Source organism: Monodelphis domestica, chromosome 3, assembly GCF_027887165.1.
Source record: "Monodelphis domestica isolate mMonDom1 chromosome 3, mMonDom1.pri, whole genome shotgun sequence".
NCBI classification, from domain to species: domain Eukaryota; kingdom Metazoa; phylum Chordata; class Mammalia; order Didelphimorphia; family Didelphidae; genus Monodelphis; species Monodelphis domestica.
The window spans coordinates 402,892,384-402,916,032 of NC_077229.1; the positions used below are offsets into that span (position 1 = coordinate 402,892,384).

General features: G+C 38.0%; 1 protein-coding gene across 14 annotated transcripts in view; it reads left to right on the forward strand.

Moving 5' to 3' along the window:
• FHOD3 (formin homology 2 domain containing 3) overlaps positions 1-23,649 on the forward strand; it is a 719,587-nt gene that overhangs the window by 561,826 nt on the left and 134,112 nt on the right. For all 14 annotated transcript variants that reach the window (XM_007486745.3, XM_007486741.3, XM_007486739.3 and 11 more), the window contains one exon: positions 5,722-5,835. In XM_007486745.3, coding sequence (XP_007486807.2) covers positions 5,722-5,835 — 114 coding nt within the window. The remainder of the gene's footprint in view (positions 1-5,721; positions 5,836-23,649) is intronic.

Here is a 23,649-nt window from a genome sequence, read left to right on the forward strand (position 1 = left end):
AATAGGGTCATGAGGAATCAGGCATGACTGAATATCAACCTACTCCTGAAATTTTGGAGTCTCTTTAAAAATCTTGTTTTATATGTAGATATGGTATGGTACCCTAGAACCTCCTACTTCCCCTTGGCTCCCACTTTCCTGCTACCAGCAAGTCAAAGGACTTGACTCATTAGCTCCCCCTACTAGACACTTGATGTGATCACTTAATTCTTTTCCAGTGAGGATATCATGGAACTGGCAATAACCAATTTATAGGCTTAAACCATTTTCATAGGTCTAAAATTAATGAGAATCACAAGTATACAAGTAAAGAAATGAAAGAATAAATAAGCAAATGTTTGTGCCTGGGACTTTAAGTTGTCTCTATTTAGCAATTCTTAGCACAAACCTGAAGGATGAATATACTGTCTTTTCCAAGGGAGATGGTATCCCTAATCACTTTTGTTTTGAAATCCCTTTTGACCTTTTCTGTGTATGTTAGCTGGAATGGTTATAGTTTTTGTTGTCTTTAGCTACATAGTTGTATTCATTTTGTTTAATTCTATTTTCTTCACTTTGTATCACAAAATTGTTTATGTCTTAGCATATATCTTTGTATTCTCTATATTTGTTTTTTCTTATGATGTATTAGTGTTTCATTCCATGCTGTTTGTTTGTTATAATTTATTCAGCATTAGTCTATTATTGAACATTTAAATTGTTTCTAATTTTTTGCTTTTATGTACAGTGATATTGGAAATATATTTGTACAGAGAAGTCTTTTTTTCTGGTCAATACCCTCTCTGTGGCATAGTCCCAATAAGGTGTTCAATTAATTAAGGGCCATTTTAAAAAACATTAGCAGTTCTATGTGGCTTTTCAAAAGATCTGACCAATTCACAACTTTGACCAGGAGTATCTAAATTACCACAGTTTTACCACCATTGAATTTTACTAGTTTGTATTACCTTAGTTAATTACACCAATGTTATATGGAATCCGAGTTCTTTTGACCTGTATTTCTGTTATCTTTGAGATTTTTAACATTGTTGTTGTTGTGGTTGTTGCTATGTTTGTTTCTGCCTTTGAAAACCTTCTTTTCATATCTTTTGACCAAATGTCTATAGGAGAACAGGTCTTAACTTTTAGAAATTTGTGTCATTTTCTCATAAATATTGGGTGTTGGACTTTCATCAGAAGCTGACAAACTTTTCAGTGAAGTCTTTGCTCCACCATGACCCCAGCCTTGGCTCTTCTGGTCTAAACATTCTTCTTTGTCTCCACAATCACAACATGACGGTGGGTGGGAAGTCACTGATAATAATTAAACATATATTAACTTTTTCATTGAAAACTTATAAAAATAAATAAGATCAATATTTGCTTTAAAATATGAGACTTGGAGTTTACTGAAAAGAAATTATGAACACCTTCTACCATTTCTTAGAGTGTTATCTGAACAGAGAGTAAATACTGTATGCACTGACTGATTTTCCATTATTCAGGAAGTATAGTTTTAGTAATAGCTAACAGTTTAGCATTTGATCCTTACATCATGTAGGTCTGGTATGACCATTTGTTAAGTTGACTGCAATTGATTAGATAGCCACAATGCCAATTCTCTTTAGTCGCTAAGAAAATGAAAATCAGCAGACCATGTATTCAGCATTATAGTCAAACAGGTGCATGGGCCTCCCCATGAGCCATAGGCAGCCATGAATAATGGCATTAATAAAACCTGGAGTCTCTAAGCCTGAAAATCTCAGCTCCCAGGGCAAGTAGGTTATGCTTCAGCCCTGCTCTTCCTTAGCTTTTCTATGTAGCAGGCTGGAATCATTTGTTGACCCAGACTTGACAGCTCTTCTTTAGCATTTCCTTTCCAAAGATGATGACTTCAGAATTTCCCTTGGCTTTTGGCTAGTTTTCTCCTTTGAATAGTTAGAAGGTGAAGGCCTTATCTATCTGACCTCCTTTTCTGACACATTTTTGAGAATGACCTCAGCCTTTTTTGACACTGATCCTGGATACTCCTCTGTAGATTTTGAGGATTAAACCCTAAACGCTCCAATTATATCAGCTGATTTAGCAACCAAACTGGATTGGTCAAGAGGTGATCAAATCATTTGCTGTGTGATTGGTTCTTTTGGCAGTCTCCAAAATAAGTCAACTATATTTAATTTTAGTTGAGGCATATAGATACATAATGTGATACAACAATCTCTGAGAGACATCCAATTATTTTATATATTTTATTAGAAATTCCATGCTTCTTGTATATGAACTACAAATGAAACCCAGCGTAATATGAAGACTATATGAATAAATAGAAAAAGGGCGAGTAGCCCAGGTTCTGGATGGGAACATCTACAGATTACCTGCAGTATTATTCTTTCTCTCAACTTTCCTACCTAGTATTATCTCCATTGCTCTTTCATCCTTCATCTTTTTTTCATTTCTCTCCATTCAATGCTTTGGGCATACCAGAGCCTTTCCTCCTGAGATTACCTACATCTACTTAAACCCATGACCATTCCCCCAAATCCAAGATCATGAAGCTCATGAAGGTCTTCTATAGTATTTTTCTCTTTCTCCTACTTTTGAGATTAGCCACCTGGGATTAAGCAATGTTAATATTGTTAGTTAGTCAACATACATTTCAACATACATTTATTAATTGATTACTATTCCAGACACAATTGCCCACTATGACTAGCGATACAAAGAAAGCCAAGAAGAAAGTTTTGCCCTCTGGAAGGCCCTATTCTAATTCTAATGAGGGAGACATCATAATAATAACTAGGTACATACAAGTTATGGTCAGTATTATAAAAGGGAATTCCAGCTCTTTCCCCAGTTAAGTTAGAGCAAGGGATTATATAGTATAAATATATACTATGTAATACTTTTATAGTATAGATTTACAATTAGCTGGATCCAGACCTGAATAAGAATAGAGATTAGTCTGGATATATTTTGAGAAATTAGGCAATGCTTTTAATAATCCTATACTGTTTGCTGCCATAAGACATGATCTCTAAAATATCAGCATACTCCTGATGTTGTCATATGGTTTCCAATAACAAAGTATTATCATCTCAGAGAAAAAAAATTTTAAATGTAGGATGTCGGATGGGAAGACCATGGTATGTTTCCCCTGATGATGGAGACCTTATTGCCTGGAAAGCTATCAGAAAGATATTCTAAGAAACAACAATGGGCTCATTTATTATAACAAAGGGATGACTTGGCCATGTATGTACATTGGAGGAAAAGGGAGTTGACATATTTGGCTTATAGTTTATAGGATTCTCCAAAGAGGATAAGAGGCCACCATGATTCAGTGGAAGTATGTGAACAGATGGGAAGAAAATGAAAAGCCTAGGATTTGTAGGGTCTATATTGGAGGTTTCTGGCTCTCAGAGAGAAAAGGAAGCTCCCAACAAGCCAGAGCTAACAATCCAAGGGAACCTAAGAGGTCAGGGGACATAGCAGAATTAGGGAGAGAAGGACATATGAGATATCTTAGAGAGTCAAGAACATCTGTTCTATATATAAAGGTTTTCTTTCATTATGCTAAACATAAACTAAATGGAAACTCAGAGTTAAAATCTCTATCTTCCACTTTTAAATTGACTTTTGACATAGTTTTTATAATAGCATAGCAAATTTGGTATCAGGGAGACATAGGTTCAAATCCTACCTCAGACTCTAACTACCTCTGTGATACTGAGAAGTTATCTAACCTTTTCTATCCTTAGTTTTCCCTATCCTTAAAACTGGAATATTTATAGTACCTACCTCAAAGCATTTTTGTAAGGATTAAATATATATATACATATATATATGTGTGTGTATACATATATGCCTATATATATATATATATAGTACTTTATGAACCTTAATGTGCTACATAAACATTAGATTTTATTATTATTACCTTCTCTCTGAAATATGTATGAAAAAATCAGTCTTCTGGATAGCAAAATATTTGAGCAGAGTGTGTTTTTAATGATTATCACATATCCAGACAGTTGTTCATAAGTCAAATCATGCCCTAGAGGCGAGAATTATTCTGAAGGGGAAATAGTCAATATGGGCTTTATGAGTGGGCTAGAGGGTAAAGTAAATTTAATATATTTAACCAATAATTCATGATGATCTGTGTTTACTCCATGGAAAATTTTCAGGCTGTGATTAATGGCTAGTGAACAGGGCCAATTGATAAAGGACATCTGTTCTGAAAAACAAAAGGAAGCCTCAGGATATGTGCATGTCCTGCAAATGTCATGTCAGTTAAATATGATCATAGGGTGATAAAAATGGAAGACAACTAAATGGTTTGGGTTTTTTTTTTTGGCTCTATAGACAATCTTGGATAAAAACACTGATATAAGAGCCCCTAGCAGGGTAGTTGGTCATTCCAGAAGCTGTGGAAATAGTTTCACGTTGATCAACAAGCACTTCTTGAAGTTGGATTTGTATGTGTTTATTTGTGTCTGTTTTGATGAATGAAATGGATATTGAAACTTCTAAAGCTCGTGGGGGCTGGGGGGTTGGATTGTTTTCCTCTCCAGAGATGCATCTTTAGCCATAATTAAATTTTTGGAGAGACTTCTTAGGTAGTAATATCTATGTTCATTAGGGATAAAATGCTTTATGTTAAAACTGGAAAGAATTTGTATTCTTTTCACTTGTAACATATGTGTTACCAAATAATTTACATGTATGTTTGTAATAAACACTGGATAATAATCCTAGTGGTTTTCTTTCACTTGTTTAGAATGAACTCTGCTCACTCATGTTTTTTGGCTTTTTGGCTCCTTTCCTAATAATCAATTATTAAGTCTCAAACCAGTTAATGAATTTCTGTGGAAAATGAAAATCACTTGCAGGGCTCTTCAAGTAGCATTTTCAGTTATATGGGGCATTTGTCCCTTCTCATTTAATTTCATTTTCCAATAATCATATTTTTCTTATTTTATAAAGCAATTCAAACCAAAGAATTATTTTGGATTGTCAGATTCATACCAAGCTTTGAACATCTGGGTTTCTGAGGAAAGGGGAGGAAAAAGAATAAGCATTTATAGAGTGAGTCAGACACTTTATTAAGCATCGTTACAAATATCTCATTTAATCCTCACAACAACTCTGGGAGATAGGTGTTTCTATTATCTCTGTTTTACAGTTGAAGATACTGAGGTAGGCAAATCACATGGCTAAACGTATCTGAGGTCATAATTGAACTCAAATCTTCCTGACACCAGGTCCTAATACTTTATCTACTGTACCATTCAGCATATGTTCCTCAGAGGAAGGTGTTCCTTAATTGAAAATCAAAACTTAAAAGAGTTATGAAGACAACTCACTTGGAGTAAGCCATCAGGTACCATTTTTCAATAGTACTCAATTTTCCCTGATAAATGGGTTAACCCATTATTATGGCTTAAATCCAAGCTGATATAGCTCTTCCATCTTACAGCCATCCCATGTGTTCTCAATCCCCTCAACCACTACTACACAACCACAGCCCCAATCTTCCCCTGCCAAAATGCAGGTTGTGACAATGTCAAGTCCTCATTGAAACATCCTCTCACTGAGAAGGTATTGGATCTCCTTGGATGTAAAGAAGTGTCCTTTTGCTTCTATGTAGAAAATGAGTGGCTTTGTTGCACCTTGCTTATTTGCTGACTGATGTTCTTTCTCTGTCTTTTCCATCTCTGCTCGTACTCCTGGACTCTTCAGATATAGCAACTATGGCAGCAGCTCTTATTTCTCGACAAGAGGCTATTCAGGATCAAGTGCACCTACAACACCTACTTCATCCCTCTCATCCTACCAGGAGTCCAAATCAGAAAGGTTGGTAAATGATAAATATGTCAGTCCTTTAAATGGAATTTTTAATAATGGAGTGCTTCAGTAAAATTATTAGAGAAAATTGAGGAAATAAAAAGATAGAGCCGCAGAATTTTAAGTATTTGTCTTTAGAAAAAAATATTCTAAAGGGAAAAAAATCTCATCCTCACCCTCTCTTATTAAAAGAACATAATCTATGGATTATTTAATTGAAGGTTAGATATTAATTACATTCCTCTCCCTAACTGATTTCATAAAAGGTAATATTAATAATTCAATCTGGCCACCTTAATTTGTTCTTTTAAAAAACTATAGGGGACAGCTAGGTGGCTCAGTGGATAGAAAGTCAAGATCAGATATGGGAGGTCCTGGGTTCACATGTGATCTCAAAAACATCCTAGTTGTGTGACCCTGGGCAAGTCACTTAACCCACATTGCCTTGTTCTTACCACTCTTCTGCCTTAGATTGATTCTATGACAGAAAGTAAGGGAGTTTTTAAATTGTAATTTTATTGGGAATACCCAATTTTATGCCACTACTGGGAAAATTTCTTAGGAAGTATAAAGAAATCAGGTATCAATTAAATTTTTTAGTAAGTAGTCCAGGATTGACCAAGATATATCACTGAGCAATGATTCAAAAGTGTTTGCATTTTCTCCTAAGAGAACAAAAGAATTTTATGGCAGTGTGGAAGGAAACTCCTTGCTACAAATGATCCAATTGTGGGTACTCTCTATCCCAATGGATATCATTGCTCTAATTTGCCATAGCAGACAATTTCAATGGTCAAAAGATTCGTCACCATATATGTATGTATGTATGTATGGCCTTTTGATGCTGGGAAGCCTCTCTGAACTCATATGAACCAGTCCTTATATGGCAGGACATTCCTGGCCTGTTTGGAGTTACTTTCAGCTTGGTAGGACCTGCCAGAACTAGGGGGCTTCTAAAGGACATATTAGATAGGGCACTGGGCCCAAAATCAGGAAGATCTGCATTCAAAGCCAGCCCCAGACACTTGCTAGTTGTGTGGTCCTTGGTAACTCACTTAACTCTTGTTTGCCTCAATTTTCCTGTATATAAAATGAGGATCATAATAGGACCCACTTCACAGTGTTATTGTGAGTCTCAAATAAGATAATATTTGTAAAACCTTTAGCATGGTGCCTGGCACCTAATCTAGTGCTCTATAAATGTCAGTGAGCTATTGTGCTTTTCTGGCTTAGCCTTCACAAGCCTAGAATCACAGTGAGGCATTGGAGAGACCTTTAATAAAGCAAGAAGGTACTGAGGATGCTAAAAATGAACAATTATTAATTGAAAGAATTAATGACTCAAAAGAGTGGATTTAAAAGGGTAAGGTAACTGATTCCTATTATATTATGTCATGATCACTTACTCTTAAGTAAGCTCTAACAGGACCTGATAAGATCCAGTTCTTATGTTACCAGTTGACCTCTAAGCTTGGAGTCATCCAGTCCAACTCCATCATTTTACTGAAACCCAAAGAAGAATTTGGATTTTATAGGATTATGAGAGGCAATTAAGTGTACCTGGGTTTGAATCCTGCCTTGGATGCTTTTTGGTTATAGAATCACAAGGAAATAATTTATTTTCTAATAGCTTCTGTGATGGTGTTGTTGTTGAGTCATTTTTCAGTATTGTATGACTTCATGACCCCATTTGGAGTTTCCTTGGCAAAGATACTGGAATGGTTTGCCATTTCTTTCTCCAACTCATTTTACAGATGAGGAAACAGACAAACAGGGTTAAGTGACTTGCCCAGGGTTACACAGCTAGTAATTATCTGAGACCAGATTGAACTCGGGACGAGGAGTCTTCCTGACTCTGGACCTGGCACTCAATCCACTGAGTCACCTTGAGGGCCACTTAATCTGCATGTCTTTCTTCATTTTACAAATAAGGAAAACTGAAGTCCAGAGAAGTCACATTGTTAGTCCACCTTACTCAGTTCTCTAGTGACAGAATCAAGATGAGAATCCAGGCTAGTACTGTGCTGTCTATGAGGAGAAATTTCTACATGTTTGCTAATCACAGAGGTTAATTTGCCTCCAATGACAATTGGAAAATTGATTATTCCCCTCCTCCATTTTTTATATTTTCTTTCTCTCTTTAGACTGAGTACCTATTCTGAATATTATTTTGCTGGGTACTACTTGTAACAGAGTGTGACAAGGAAATCACTTTAAAAGACTGATATATATTAATTTAAGGTTGCCAAGGAATTCAGCTATGTAATTCCTAAATGAAAACTCAAGTCAGCAGTCAACCTTTTATGGAGTTTAATTACAAACAGGATGAAGAAAGGTATTAGAGAGAGAGAGAGAGAGAGAGAGAGAGAGAGAGAGAGAGAGAGAGAGAGAGAGAGAGAGAGAGAGAGAGAGAAAGGGGAGAGAAGGGAATAGGGCTTAAATACCCCTTCTGTTTAGGCTGGGCCAAAAGGCCCAAGCCCTTAGATAGCTGAGGCAAAGAAAAGAGATCAGTCCCTATTACTCACGTGACCAAAATGGAGAAACAGTCTCAGGGGCCTCCACCTCCAGCTTCCTTCAGAGCCAATCCTCAAAGCACCACCTCTCAGACCAAAAACCTCCCAACCCACCACCCCTCAGTCCTCAGACCCCTCTATCTTTAAGGAAACCATCCAAGTTCCCTCCCCTCAGTTCTCACATCTACCAATCACTGTCCATGTCTTTCCCTGTGCCAATGGTGGCTCTAGCTTAACCCAGGACCGCCCAGAGGTCTGTGGCTTTGCACATGTCTGTTGAAGGTCATATTCTCAAATAATTAAATCTTGATCCTTTGCTGCAGCCCTTCCTAAATCCTGTTAGGACTGAGTGGGGTGGAAATTGTATTTTCCAAGACCTGTTTCTGTCATTCCAAGTATCTCTATTGTATCAATTCTAAAATCAATCATGACTCAAAGAAATTCCTGTTCTATGCTTAAGCATAGGTCAAAGCCCTTTCCATTGTTCAGCAAAAGGTTTCTGTCCTAAAGTAATCTTAAGAAGGGAGGAGGAGGAACCTCCCATGCCAATGGGGTTCACATTCCAATAGAGTTCCCACTATCAATAGGAAATTTTTCAAGTATGAAATTTCCCAATGGTGAAATTTCCAACATTTATAAGTCTAAGAAATTTTAAGGTTTACAAGAGTAGTCCTTTTTGAGTGTTGCCCACATCAGGGATACAAGATAGTTGAGCTGTGAGGACACAAAGGCAGCAGTTCTTGCCAGATGCTAACAAGGGTATGAGCCTCTCTCCTATTGTAAGACTGCCAATAGGAAGTATATAAAAGCAAAAGAGCTAAGACCTTTGGGTTCCTCTTTGTTATAGATTGGCCCAACATACCACAGTCTCAGAGCTTATTATCTTGAAAGGCGGTTAGTATAAGACAAATAAAAGGCAGCGCTTCTTAGCCCAATATAGTAGACATATGGGACTCATTACACCCTGTGAGATAGTGCATATTGAAATATATAACCTAGTCTGGAAGAGCTCAAATACATTCATAATAGGTTGTTAAGGGAAATGGGAATAGTAAGAGGATGTCACTAGCCTTTCCTTCCTTAGCTATGAATTTCCCATTGGGGAATGGGAGACTGGATGGCCATTTGTCTGGATAGTGTTGAGGGGGTTCCTAATCAGGTATAGGTTTGATTAGATTTGTGAGGGACCTGGGGGTATTCTGAGAGTCTCTTATTCTCTAAAAGAGATGAAGAAAGCTAAGACCTCTATGTAAAAGTATAGTATGGTTATAGGACTATGGTATTCCCAGCTGGCTTTCCCTGTATGACTGGGTTAGTATTCTCTCCTGCTATGTATCAGGTGCCTGGGGAGCTTGTGAGTGCTAATGTTGACTTTTTCTGTAAAATGAAAAGGCATAGATTAGGTCATCTTTAAAATCTTGGACCAATCCATGACCTCTATGTCACAAGGTGGACAGCTGTATCCTTGACAACATCTTCTTGGACTTTCTTTATTTTGGGAGGGGGCATGCTGCCTCCATCAAAAAGTCAGGGACTTTTAAGGGTTGGCATAATAGGATCTGTAGGTTATGCTTTGTACAAGGGCCCTCAGGGCTGCTCTATCAGTTATCACCTTGGATAACAGATATGTGTCACCTATAGTTCAGCTCAGCTTGGGCTGAGCACATGAGGGGGTCAGTAAAGATCTAGTGAGTAATTTTTCCCACCTTTGCCCTAACCTATCTCTCTTGCTGTGGTGTAATAGCAAGTAGTCAGAGTCATCTGGGTCATGGATAGGGCTGATGAAGTCCTTGATTTAGAGTCAGCCCATTATGAAAAACAACAATAAAATAGATAAACTCTTTGTATGTTTGATTTTTTTATAAAAAGAAAGGAGAAAATTACCATCATCAAACACCACCAATGAAGAGGAAATTAAAGCAATTATTAGGAGCTATTTGGTCCAAATATGTGCCAGTAAATCTGACAATCTAAGTGAAATGGATGAATATTTAGAACCAGGATTTGAGGGTTAAATAAGAGGAGAACTCGGAAAATGTGAAAGTAGAGGGGGAATTACTTAGAATATTAAAAGGAAAGCCTGGACTAACTCCAACAGAGCCCATTTTCCTCAATCTACAAAAGTCGAAATCAGACCTGACCTATACTCACTTTCCAACTTTATGGAATTCAAGGTTTGAAGACAAAACTTTCTAATTCAGAGAGTCTGAATGTGTGTTAGGGTATGGATGTAACCTTGTAACCCCCTTTGCTCTTCCTTGTGACAGGTAAATGGAAAGACATTCTTCCTCCTAAAACTCAGTCAGGGGGCAACTGGGTAGCTCAGTGAATTGAGAGCTAGCCCTAGAGACGGGAGGTCCTGGGTTCGGATCTGACCTCAGACACTTCCCAGCTGTGTGACCCTGGGCAAGTCACTTGACCCCCATTGCCTACCCTTACCACTCTTCTGCCTTGGAGCCAATACACAGTGTTGACTCCAAGACGGAAGGTAAGGGTTTAAAAAAAAACTCAGTCAGGAAATGCTAGCTCCCAAATCACCCTGACCCTTCTTCCTATTACCTATTGAAAGATATTCAGAATGAGTTCATTTGTGTTACTCTTGGGACAGAGACAAAGAAAATAATTGAATCAAACCTGCTAAAAATCAGTGTCTACATGGATTGTATTCCAGATGGTTCTCACAAAGAACCAGCTTCAATAATGCTAAAATTTGTTAGTAATGTTTACAGAAAAGATGAAAGTCCCTGGTAAGTGAAATTCATTTGTGCCATGTTGTTGGGAAGAACATAATCTTGGCAAAGCTCTAGAACATTAATTAATTTTTATTTTAGAGCAAATGGTTTAAATGTCAGTGACCAAAGAGAATGGTCATATGGCAATAGAGTAGATCAAAATGCAAGCACTGGAAGACTCTTGTGAATTTTAATTATGTTTTAGTCTTTCTTTGTGTAACTTCCTTGTTTTGACTTTTCAGACAGCAAAGATACTGATTTAGTTTTATAATTTCAAAAAACATTTATTTATTTGTTGGTTTTGTTGTGTATGTGAGGAGCTTTGATTTCAAGAATGTAGGGGTCAGAGAATCATGAGGAACCTTCCTCCCCTTTACCAATGTAGATTGGTACAACTTAAAGTCTTAAAGAGATACCAGAGACACTGAGAGGTTAAATGAGTTGATGAGGGTCACAAAGTCTGTGTGTATCAAGGGGAGTATGTGAACCTGACTATTCTAACTTTAAACCTTGTCCTCTCTAGGGATCCATTCCCTCTAATTGATTCCCCTCTAGGGATCACTTCCCTCCACTTCATCATTTTCTTGGTCATATTATAAGATTATATTTATTATATTGTGTTTATATGTCATAATAAAAATAACATTTTTACTATGAGCTCTATCTGAAAGATAGAGCACCTGGGTAGCATAGATAGAAGACTCATCTTCCTGAGTTCAAATCTGGCCTTAGACACTTATTAGCTATGTAAGTGCCCAGACTCTGGGCAAGTCACTTCACCCTGTTTGCCTCAGTTTCCTCATCCAGAAAATGAGCTGGAGAAGGAAATGGCAAACTATTCCAGTGTCTTTGTGAAGAAAACCCCAAATGGAGTCACAAAGAATTGGACAAAACTGAAAAACAATTCATTAATAACAACTGTCTACCAAAAGAGGACAATATTAAAAGAATTTGTCAAAATAATCTCCAAATCACTTTCAGATATTTGCTAGCAAGAAAAATGACAAAGAAAACCTGTCATCAACCAATTGCCTGCACTAGGCAATGAAGACAAGTGACATTTTGCTCATGGTGTCAGAGACAGAGTATCCATATCACTGAATTCCTGTGAAGGCAGATTTATAGATCCTAAATGAAATGCTAGTGACTCACATGTGATGGCAATGGTTAAAACACAATTTACCATAGCTAAATGAGGGGGCCAGGGAATATTTATATAGCAGCCCCCAATGGTATCACGCCAGCCCTGTTCATGTTAACAAATGTTTTGTTTCTGAAATTTTTATCATTTCTGAAATTTTCATTGACTCACCCACTGAGCTTTTTGTATCTCATTATTTTGGCCCTTATCCAGTTTTATTTCAAGTCAAATCAACAAACAAATGTTTATTGAGTTCCATCTGGGTTCAATGCACTCGACTGGGTAAAATAATTTGCCCCAGATGCTCACATCACTGGGGGCCTGCTTCTCACCCACCCACAGCCCCAGCATTCAGGCAACCCCCTCCCCTCATGACCATGGCTATCATTTCCTTCTCCTAGGGCCCCTAAGATACCTGGGTTATGAATGGGATCAACTGAATGGATAAGTGGAGAAGGTAGCAAGGGTGCTAGGTCTTGCTTCCATATTAAATTGATCTCTCATACACCCCAGTTACAATCATAATAATGCTGTAAATCAATGAGAAGAAGATATTTAGAGGGGATATGGTATCTTATGCTACAATATGGAATATTGGAGTATATGAACTGATGAAAATCATAGGGATGGAATGATAAAGAGCTTTGAGGGATTTTGTTGTTGTTTGGTGGTTTTTGAGTTGTGTCTTGATTCTATGTGACCCTTTTTGGGGTTTTCTTGGCAAAAGTTACTAGAGTGGCTTGCCATTTCTTCTCTGGCTCATGGAACTGATGAGGAAATTAAGGCACATAGGGTTTAGTGACTTGCCTAGAGTCATACTGCTAGTAAATGTCTGAGGTCAGATTTGAACTTAGATCTTCTTGACTCCAGGCCCTTGCATGCTATTTGCTGAACCATCTACCTGCCCTTTGAGGGATTTTAGCAAAGAATAAAAAGTCCTATAGATTCTGAGAGAAAGCAGAAGTAAAAAGAAATAGGACAAATATCAAATGGGCTGGCTGGTAAAATAATTTTTTATGAGTAGTGGTAGGAGATAAAAGTCATTGAGGGCAAAACTGGAGATGAGAACAAAATAAACTTAGAGATATGGGTAGATATCTCAGGGAAACCAAATGAGAGCTAAGCACCCCTGATCAGAAGAAAGGAATCAAGGAAGTCCTATGGACTGTGAACCTAAGGACATTTTTTTAAAAGAGAAGTAGCTTTCATTTTCATCCTAGGGAAGATACCCACTTTCAGAGGGACTCAGGTATAGATTTTTAAAAACCCTTACCTTTTGTCTTAGTATCAATACTGCATATTGGTTTTAAGGCAGAAGGGTAGAAAAGCCTAGGCAATGGACTTGCCCAGGGTTGCATAGCTAGAAAGTGTCTGAGATCAAATCTGAATCCAGGACCTCCTATCTCTAGGTTTGACTCTTTAGCCATTGAGACATGTTGGTTAAAATTCTTAAAATACTTAAAAAAGGAAAATGTTTTAGAAGATACTTGATGGTCACCTTATTCCCTCCAAAAGGAAACTAACCCTAACCCTAACCCTAACCTTAACCCTAACCCTAACCCTAATAGTATGACCTTCCTGCATATGTTAAGGTTATATAAGAACACTTAATAGATAAAACCAGAGAGAGAATTTCTTCTTTCTGATTATCAAAATCAAGCAGCATCTACAACAGAGAAGACAGCTGATAAAAGTATTAACCACTGTCATGGAGGATGTCTTTCATGCAATTCAAATGGAAAAGAAATTTCATATGATTAGGATCTCCATATGTTTTTTGTTTGTGAATGACAATGGACTATTTGTATCAAGTCCAAGGAACATTACAGGGTTTCCTAAAATGAGTTTCACAGGCACTCAAAAGAGACCAACTTTGCAATCCACTCTAAGTGGATGGGGAATTCATAATGGTCCACATTATGGTATTTAATTCGGTGGGCAGTCCATTGAGGTAATTCATTAATCCGTACAAATATTTTGGATCGGTACTTAGGAAGAGGAGAGAAGGCTGGATTGTACTTGGACAATTGTTTAGATGTTGTAGTGATCCTGAGATACTTCCTGCTATAAAAGCACATTTTTTAACATAAGTGTTCTTCTTAGCAATGTTATCTGTGAAATGTGGTCCTTTCAAGTCTGAAGAATCAAATGCAGCAGACTGGAAAACTACAATAATTAATATCAAATGTTGATATCTAATCTTAACTCTTATGTTTACTTTTTTGCGTCTTTGGGCAAGCAATGAAACTATCTACCTCAGTTTCCTCATTTGTAAAACAAGACTGTTTAAATAAATGGCCACTGAGGTCCTTTCTATCTCTAAATCCTATGACCCTATGTCAGTAACAAAAAAGGAAAAGTGGAAAGATGTTTGATGATAATAAATAGCCTATCTACTGAACTACCTAACTGCCACAAGGGTTAGTTTAATATGAGGAATACTATCAGTATAATGGATCATATCAGTTACCAAACTAACAGAAATCATATGATTATCTCAATAGATGGAGAAAAAGTCTAACGAAATACAACACTCATTCCTATTAAAAACACTTGAGAGCAAGGAAATAAAAGAGTCTTTCCTTAAAATGATGAGTAGTATCTATGTAATAATAACCCTAACAAATGAGATTAAAGAGATTCCAGCATATTTCAGAGTGGCTAATTATTAAGAAATGATATAACCAGTATTGCATGTAGGACATGAATATCAGTTTAATACTTAGACTCCCAATTTCACATTCTCATCCCATGACCAGCCTACTTCTTCATGTCCCTGATGAGGATGTTGCACAGGTATCCATAAAATGCCCCAAACTCAAGATGTAGACCTGAAACAGATTGAGTAGATTCTCTAGGGAGTATTTTGGGAAGGAAATGATAAGAATCACAAAATAAGTAAGCAAGTATGGGTTATAGTCTTCCTCAGCAGGAGTACCTACAACAATGATCCACCTAATTATCAAGGTATATCTGAGTGCAAAGATTATATGTGGAAATTATGTATAGAGAGCCATTGCTTTGACTGCGCCTGAATACATCTACTTGCTGTTTCTCTAAGAGAACCTAGTCAATTTGTAAAAATGCAAGTAAAAAATGCAAGATGGCAGCCAAAAAAAAAAGCTAATAACTTTAGATTACAGTAATAGAAAGCATACTTTCAGGAAAAAAAAAGAGGTGATAGTACTATCCATACTCTGTATTATTTAAACTATATGTAGATTATTGGGCTAAGTTCTGAAATGCACATTTTAGGAAGGACATCACCCCACTAGGGTACATTCAGAGGAATGTTGTCAGAGACTACCGGGGACCACCTGGTTGGGGGTCCTGAAGGATAAGAATGCAGACGGACTCAGGAGAGCTGATAACAATCAAATGGCATCGATATCAACTTTATTGAGGGAGGTAATAATATTTATAGGAATCTGGGTTGCTACCCAAACCTATCCATCCACATGGCTACAGGCAATGTTTTCATAGTAACAGATAGCCAATCACAGAGGATCTTGAAGAGAAAAATGCATCCTGTCAAGGTATTGATCTATGAGGTACAGTCTGCATGGTGATTGGAGGATTCAGGGGTATCCATAAGATACATGAAAACATACTCAAGATGATGTGTCTTCTGCTAGAATTTCTAGGGAGATAGTACACAAAACTGTCCTAGATTCATTCCAAGGTCACTTAGGCTTATTCACTGTACTATGATTCCTTTACTTAGGTGTCCAATAACTTAGGGGCCCATCAGAATGTGACCTGGTTGATGAAAGGCCTGGAGACCATGAATGTTGAGGATCAATTGAAGGAATAGGATATAATTAGAATGGAACAGTGAAGACCCCCAGGGAGACATAATAATGGTCTTAAAGTATTTTGTGAACTCTCATGTGGAAGAATAAAGAAATGAATGGAAGTTTTGGGGGGGCAGATTTTGACTTGATAGTAGGAAAAACTAATAGCTAAAGCTGTTTCCCCTCCCCAAAATTGTTTAAGCTCCCATTGGAGGTAGATGTTTCCCCATAACTCATGGACTTTGAATGATCACTTGTTGGAATACTTTGAAAGGAATTTTTTATTTAGGTAATGGATTAGATTAGATAACCTCTGAAATAATTTTTCATCCTAAATTTTGTTGATTCTATAATGTTTCTCATTTTTTTGTAGGTTTACCTTTTTTTTTCATTCTAGAATTGTGATTTCATTGTTATAGGGATTGTCGATGAAGATATTCCTTACCACAAAATTGGTATCATTTTGTAACATTTTTGTCTGGAATATTGATAATTAAGTGACTTAGCCCAGGTCACATAGTCAGTAGGCATCAGAGGAGAAATATGAATTTAGTTCTTTTTGCCAAGGCTGCCTTTTCATCTTCTCATGCCATATGGACTCTATGCAATCCATAGTCAATTCAGTTCAAGAAGCAATAATTGAGGGGGCAGCTAGGTGGCTCAGTACATTGACCACCAGGCTTAGGTCCTGGTCCAAATCTGACCTTAGACACTTCCTACCTATATAACTCTGAGCAAGTCACTTAACCTTCAAAGTCCTTACATACAGTATTGATTCTAGGACAGAAAGTAAGGTTTATTTTTTTTTAAAGCAATGACTTAAATAGTTCCTAGCTCAGTTCTAGCTACTATAAAAATTAAATATGAATAAATTTTAAAAGCATGTATGAAATGTTATAAAAATTAAATATGAATAAATTTTAAAAGCATGTATGAAATGTGTGCTATCTGAAAACAATGTGATAACCAGCAATAAATGGAAAAGCAACATTCATATTCTAATAAGGTGGGGACAGTCTAGGAGGTATCTGCTGCACCTCCATGGGATCCTTAGAGATCAGGGACCTTATTGCTACTTAACATCATTTCCACTGATAAAACTATGGCCTTGTCTGATGTTGAACCATTCAACAGTGCCAAGAACCTTGTGATAAGAAAATGATGTTTCCCTGGGGTCGGGAGCATGGCTGCTAGGAAGGCAGAGTCAGCCCTTCTCCCAGGAAGTTGACACTTCACACATCTGCAAGGGCTGCAGTAGTGGTGGCAAAAGAAGTTTGGCTTGAAGCAAGGCAGGAGGGACTGGGGGGTGGGGGGAGCTTGCTGCTGTTCTTCAGAGTTTGGAGGCTCCGGATTCTAGGCTATTTCTACCTGGGTCTGAGAGAAGGTGGGAGATAAAGTGATTTGACCTGCCCACCATTGGCCACATCTTGTCTCTCCCTCAGCTAGGCTGGCTCGCCAGTTCTATTAATGGCAATGGGTGGGCAATCAGTTCTGATTGGGTTGAGGATGGATGCCAGTGACAGTTGGGGTGACATCCTTCTCCACAGAGCTGGCTCCCCTAGTATTGGCTACAGGATCCAGGCCAGAAGCAAAGTGTCAGACCTTGAGGCTGTTGCTCTCCTTGAGGCTCAGGGTCCGAGGTTTGCCATGGGACAAGCAGAAAAGGGAAAACACCAAGTGCCAAACAGTTTAATCAAAATTGTCCTGATTTCTTTGAAATAGGCCTTTTGTCTAGACTGTTTTCAAATATCTTGCTGGTATAGTAGATAAGAGTGCTGGGCTGGGGTCAGGAAAACCTGAACTCAAATGTATCCTCAGGCACTCAGCAGCCTTATGACCTTGGGCTAGTTTTTTAATGCCTTTTTGCTTTAGTTTTCTTCTCTGTAAAATGAAGAGAATAATAGCATCTACCTCCCAGGGTTGTTGTGAGGACCAAATGAGATACCTGTAAAGCGCTGAGCAGAGTACCTTGTATCTACTAAGCACTATAGAAATGCTGGCCATTATTATTTGTCATTATTATTTTCACTATTATTGTTTTGAGACCGAGTGTCTCTACCTCACCCAGGCTTCAAGTTTACTCAAGTTCTGATCCCATTGCTGTTCATCATAGGAACTATGACCTGAGCTGATTCACCCCTCAGGGATATCCCAGTGGCTCCTCGTTCCCAGGGGGTGAAGAATGGGGAGAGTGAAAGGGAGTCACCAGCTTAGTGCCAGATTTACTGCAAAGACCTGATCAGCTCAGCACACTTCAGCTCAGAAGTCCTGGGTTCAAATGATCCACCTGCCCTCTACCTCCCTAGCAGCAGTGTCTACAGGCCTACTTTCAAGTGGCCTTTTAAAAGACAAAGTTAATGTGTGGCTCAAGCTCTGGTTTTCCTACTTCTTAGACTAATTTGTATGAAGACATTGTACAATTTAAGACTTGGTCTCTCTGCAGCTTGTTAGATCAATACAGGGCTGATCTATCAAAGAAGAAGAAAAAAAAAACAGTACGAATCACAGAACTGCTTTCCCAAACTGGGAAGGATAATGGATCTTGGCCGAGCACGCCCCCTTTGTTGTGTCTTTTCCGCGGGGCCAGTTGTTTTGTGCTGCTTGAGCCAAGAGACATTCTCAATTACTTAAGGTCTATTGTGACCAGTTGTCTGGGATTATTCTTCCAGCAGATCACTTTTCCATCGATGAAAGAGAGAATTTTGAGAAAATGGAGCAACTGCTGCTCACATATTAACGCTCTGATTATATAATGGAAAACGTGGACTTGTTATTTCCAGATCGAAGGGAATATCTTTCAGCAGAGAGAAGACTCTTTTAGCATTTCCTAGAGTCTTCTCTGTGTCCAGATTTTCAGAAAGGAGACAGTGCTAAGTACCTGTCAGGGAAGAAAATGCAGATGCTTTTTAAGTCTGGAAAAATTGAGCTTAGCACAAGAGAAACTTTCTCTGACTTAGGACTTTTATAGTTTTCCTAATCCGGAAGGAGACAGCGCAGAGCAATGGAATGATACTGGACCAGTGGGTGGGAGATGTAGGCTCTCGTCCCAGTCCTATCACTAACTCACTGAAATCTTTAGTGCATTGTGGGAAGTCTCTGAACCTCTCGTGTAAGTTTCTTCATGTGTGATATGTCAGATTCGAACCCACTTATCTCTAAGGTCCTGCTTTAGAAATAGATTTGTCTAAGGGCAGTTAGGCAGCACAATGCCTGGTGTTGGGAGGACCTAGATTCAAATCTAGCCTCAGGTACTTCTTAGATGTGCAACTCTGAACCCCAATTGTCTAGCCCTTGCCACTCTTCTGTCTTGGAATTGATATTAAGGCAGAAGGTAAAGATTTTTTTTAAAGGCGTATTATGGGAGTCAGGTGGTTTATTGGTTAGAGAGCTAAGCCAGGATCCAGGAAGATAGAAGTTAAATGACATGCCCAAGGTCACATTACTGGTAAGTATCTGAGGCTAGATTTGAACTCATTTCTTGCTGACTCCATACCCAGCATTCCATCTACTGCACCACTTAGCTGCTTCTGGGGAAAATCAAGGTACCAATATATAGGCTAAGGTAGATGAATGGGGAAGAATGATGAGCATCAGGGGGTAAAAAAGCATGGAGGAATATCTAAGAGCCATGATTTTGCTCTTACTTAACCCCATTTCTCCACTAGCATGAAGATAGGACCCAGGATTCTGGGCTTCTAGCTCATACTTTCACTTGAGGTTTGAAAGGAGACAAAAGCCAGAAATTTTTAAGGTCAGAATTATCTTCTTGAGCTTTAGGAGAAATTAAGATTATTCCACCCTTCTCTCTGAGGCCTCTTCTTCACACTTTAGCCATAAGCCAGTTTAGTTTTTAATTAATAAATTATTTTTCAGTTACATGTAGAAACCATTTTTGAAATTGTTTTCTGATATTTTCGGATTCAGATTTTCTCCCTCCCTCCCTACCCCACTCCTCCCCAAAGTGACAAATAGTCTTGATGTCATACAATGCATATTTCCATGTTGTTTGTGTTGTAATAAAAGATGCGTATCACACATACAATAAAAAAAAAAACTCATGAAGGAAATAAAGTGGAAGATGACCTGCTTTGATCTTCACTCAGACTACAGCAGTTCCTTCTTTGGCTATGGATGGCATTTTTTTTTTATCATGGCTCCCTTGTGGATATCTTGGGACCTTGTTTTGCTGATAATGGTTTATTCCTTCACTATTAATCATCGTATGATATTTCTGTTGCTGTATCCAGTGTCCTTCTGGTGCCATGAACCAATTTAACTTAAAGGTGGTTCCCCCATAACTGGTCTTTGTTATCCTTAAGCTTCTCTTCCCCTAGCCTCTTGACAAAAAGTTAATAGTACTTTCACATGCATGGGAAATTTAATATGAAATATACTAAGTGTAATCTGATTTAAAATTATTGCTTCCTATGTGCTAGGTACTGAGGGAGATGGAGAAAAGTATGATTTTTTTTTAAACTTCAAGCATCCTATCACAAGAAGGGAAGATAATTCATATATGGAAATAACTAGTATGAAACAAAATGTAATAATTGCACATAATAGAGATATAGATAAAGGGCTGGTTGTTAGTGTTACAAGAAGGGAAAATCCCTCTCCTGGTAGTGGGGAAATCATGGAAGCTTTCTTAGCTTTTGAGCTGAGACTGAAGGAATCCCAAATGTCTAAAATTGAAAGGAACCTTATTGGTCATCTAGTCTAATCCGCAGGCTTCAAAAATCCCTACTATAACAGACCAAACAAACGGACATCTGTTGTTGTTTGTCCTTAAAAAAAAACCCCAACCTTCTGTCTTAATATCAGTTCTAAGGGTGAGAAGGACTAGGTAGTCAAGGTTAAGTGACTTGACCAGGGTCACATAGTTAGAAGTGTCAAAGACCAAATTTGGCAATAGGTGCTTTATCTACCATATAAGGGTAAATTTAGGGTTGATACTGAATATAAATTTAATTGGTTTCCAGGGATTTAATTCAAATCCCTAGTAAAAATACTCAAGTCAGTTTGGAATTTTAGGGTGGTTTAATTAATATAGAAGGAAGGAATTAAGAAGAGAGAGGGAAAAGGGTATTGGCTTTCTCTGGCCTAGCCTGTGCCAGGGGGAATTCAAAGACCTCCACCATGAGGCCTCCTCAGAAGATTAGAGGCTTCCTAAGAGGATAGTGTTTTGGAAGGTAAAGGAAAAAGGAATCAGTCTAAACTCTGAGAGAGCTCAGTAAAGACGCCTCATCTGAACTAGGTTACTAAGCTTCTCCCAGTATTGTATCAAGGATGCTCACCACCAAACCTGGACAATAGCTCCAGCCACACCAAGATGCCAAGATGCTTAGCACACTGCCACCAGCCACCTCTCTGCCACGAGAGCCAGAGCCACATCTCTGCAAAAAGAGAGTGGAGAGAGGAAGTGACGTGAAATATACAGACCGTTTTTACATCACTTCCTGCATCTTACATGTACCAATGGTAGCTTAAGCTTGACTTAGGACGGCCCAGGGAGTCTGTCAGTTGTTTCTGATTTGTCATTTGCTAGCACGTGTCTGTCATAGGCCATCCTTCTCAACACTTAATCCTTAAGTAGGAGTGTAGACATTCCTGTTTTGTTAGACTAAGCAGGGTGGAGTAAATCTAAAATTCACAACCATGCTACCTAACTGTCCCCATCCTTAATTTTTAAATATAGTTTATTTATTTGTTTAGAATATTGTTCCCATGGTTACATGATTCATAATTTTTCCCATCCCTTTTCCCTCCCCCCTTGCAAATCTGACAAACAGTTCCACTGGACCATACATGTATTGTTGTCCAAAACCTATTTACTTATCATTCATATTTGCAGTAGAGTGATCTTTTAACACCAAAACCCCAATAACATCCCCATTGAACCATGTGATTAATCATACTTTTTTTTCTTCTGCATTTCTACTCCCACAGTTCTTTCTCTGGCCCAGCCTTCATTTTTGAAGACCAGTGATGTCAGGATGAATGATGTCTTGAATTTTTCTTGAACTAAATTTTAATAGGATTGGCAAAATCATCACCCTTTCTCTCTTCCAGAGTCATTGAAGCCACATTTAGCTTTTTTTTTGTAAAGATCAAGGGAACCCACTAGCTCATAAAGAAGACTATTCCACTTTTGAATAGCTCTAATTATTAAGAATTTCTCCTTACATAAAAACTTAAGTGTACCCCATTGCAACTTCCACTTATTTTTCCTAGATCTGCCTGCTGGCTTCAGATAGACCAAAGTCCAATCCTTCTTCCCTTGGGAAACCTTCCTAAGTACCTACCTAGAGACAGGTATCATGTACCACCTTACCCCATGTCTTCTCCAAGTCAAATATCCTTATTCCTTCAATCAGTCCTAATATGTCACATACTTGTGATCTTTCAGAAATCTGATTGCACTTGTCTGAACACTCTCCATAATGTCCTTCTAAAAGTGTGGTACCCAGAACAGAATATAATACTTCAAAACTAGCCTGACCAGACCAGAGCAGATTACAACACAATTGTCACCTCCTTTTATCTGGAGGCTATTCCTTCATTTCATTTTTTTTAAACCCTTACCTTCCATCTTGGAGTCAATACTGCGTATTGGCTCCAAGGCAGAAGAGTGGTAAGGGCTAGGCAATGAGGATCAGGTGACTTGCCCAGGGTCACACAGCTGAGAAGTGTCTGAGGCCAGATTTGAACCTAGGACCTCACATCTCTAGGCCTGGCTCTCAATCCACTGAGCTACCTAGATGCCCCCTATTCATTTCTTAAGGGAGTTCTAGATTGCATTAATTTTTGGATGTCATCTCACACTGACTCATATTGAACTTTATAGTCTATCAAAGCCCAGATTTTTTTAATTTTTTAAATTAATTAATTAATTTAGAATAGTTTTCCATGGTTACATGATTCATGTTCTTTCCCTCCCCTCCCATAGCCAATGAGCAATTCCACTGGGTTTTACAAATATCATTGATCAAGACCTATTTCCATATTATTAATATTTTCAAAAGAGTCCAGATCTTTTTCATACAGAATCATATGCTTTTAGATTTGGAAGGAACCACAACTCTATTTTAATTCATCTTTTAAAAGAAATCCCTTTTTGAATATATAATACAGAGGACTGTCTAGCTGTTTTCTTCATCTTATTCTTATTAAAGTAATTTCATGAACCTAAGTGTAAGAATTTTTGATTGATAATTTAGTTACTTGCCAGCAGTGTGACTTTGGCTTTATCATATCATGCCACCTCATCTATAAAATCAGGAAGATTTTTAAGCCAATACCAAGAGAGAGAAGATTTTCAATGACGACAAAAAGATATTTGAAATTGAAACAGTCTCTGCCCTCAGGAAACTTATATTCTTCTGGGAAGAAATTAATATACACAGTAAATAAATGCAAAATACATGCAAATTGATTTTAGGGAGGGCAAAGAACACTGTTAGTAGAGATGAAGAATCATTGTGGCAGGACCTTGCATAAGAAGAAATCCAGAAAAGGAAGATGCTGCATGTGTAGGATGTGCCCAAGGATCAGCTCACAGAATCCACCCTACTAACTCCAAACTATTTTGTGAACAATACCAGAAGAGTCCTTTATCTGTGATAGAAGATCTCGGAAATCATCCA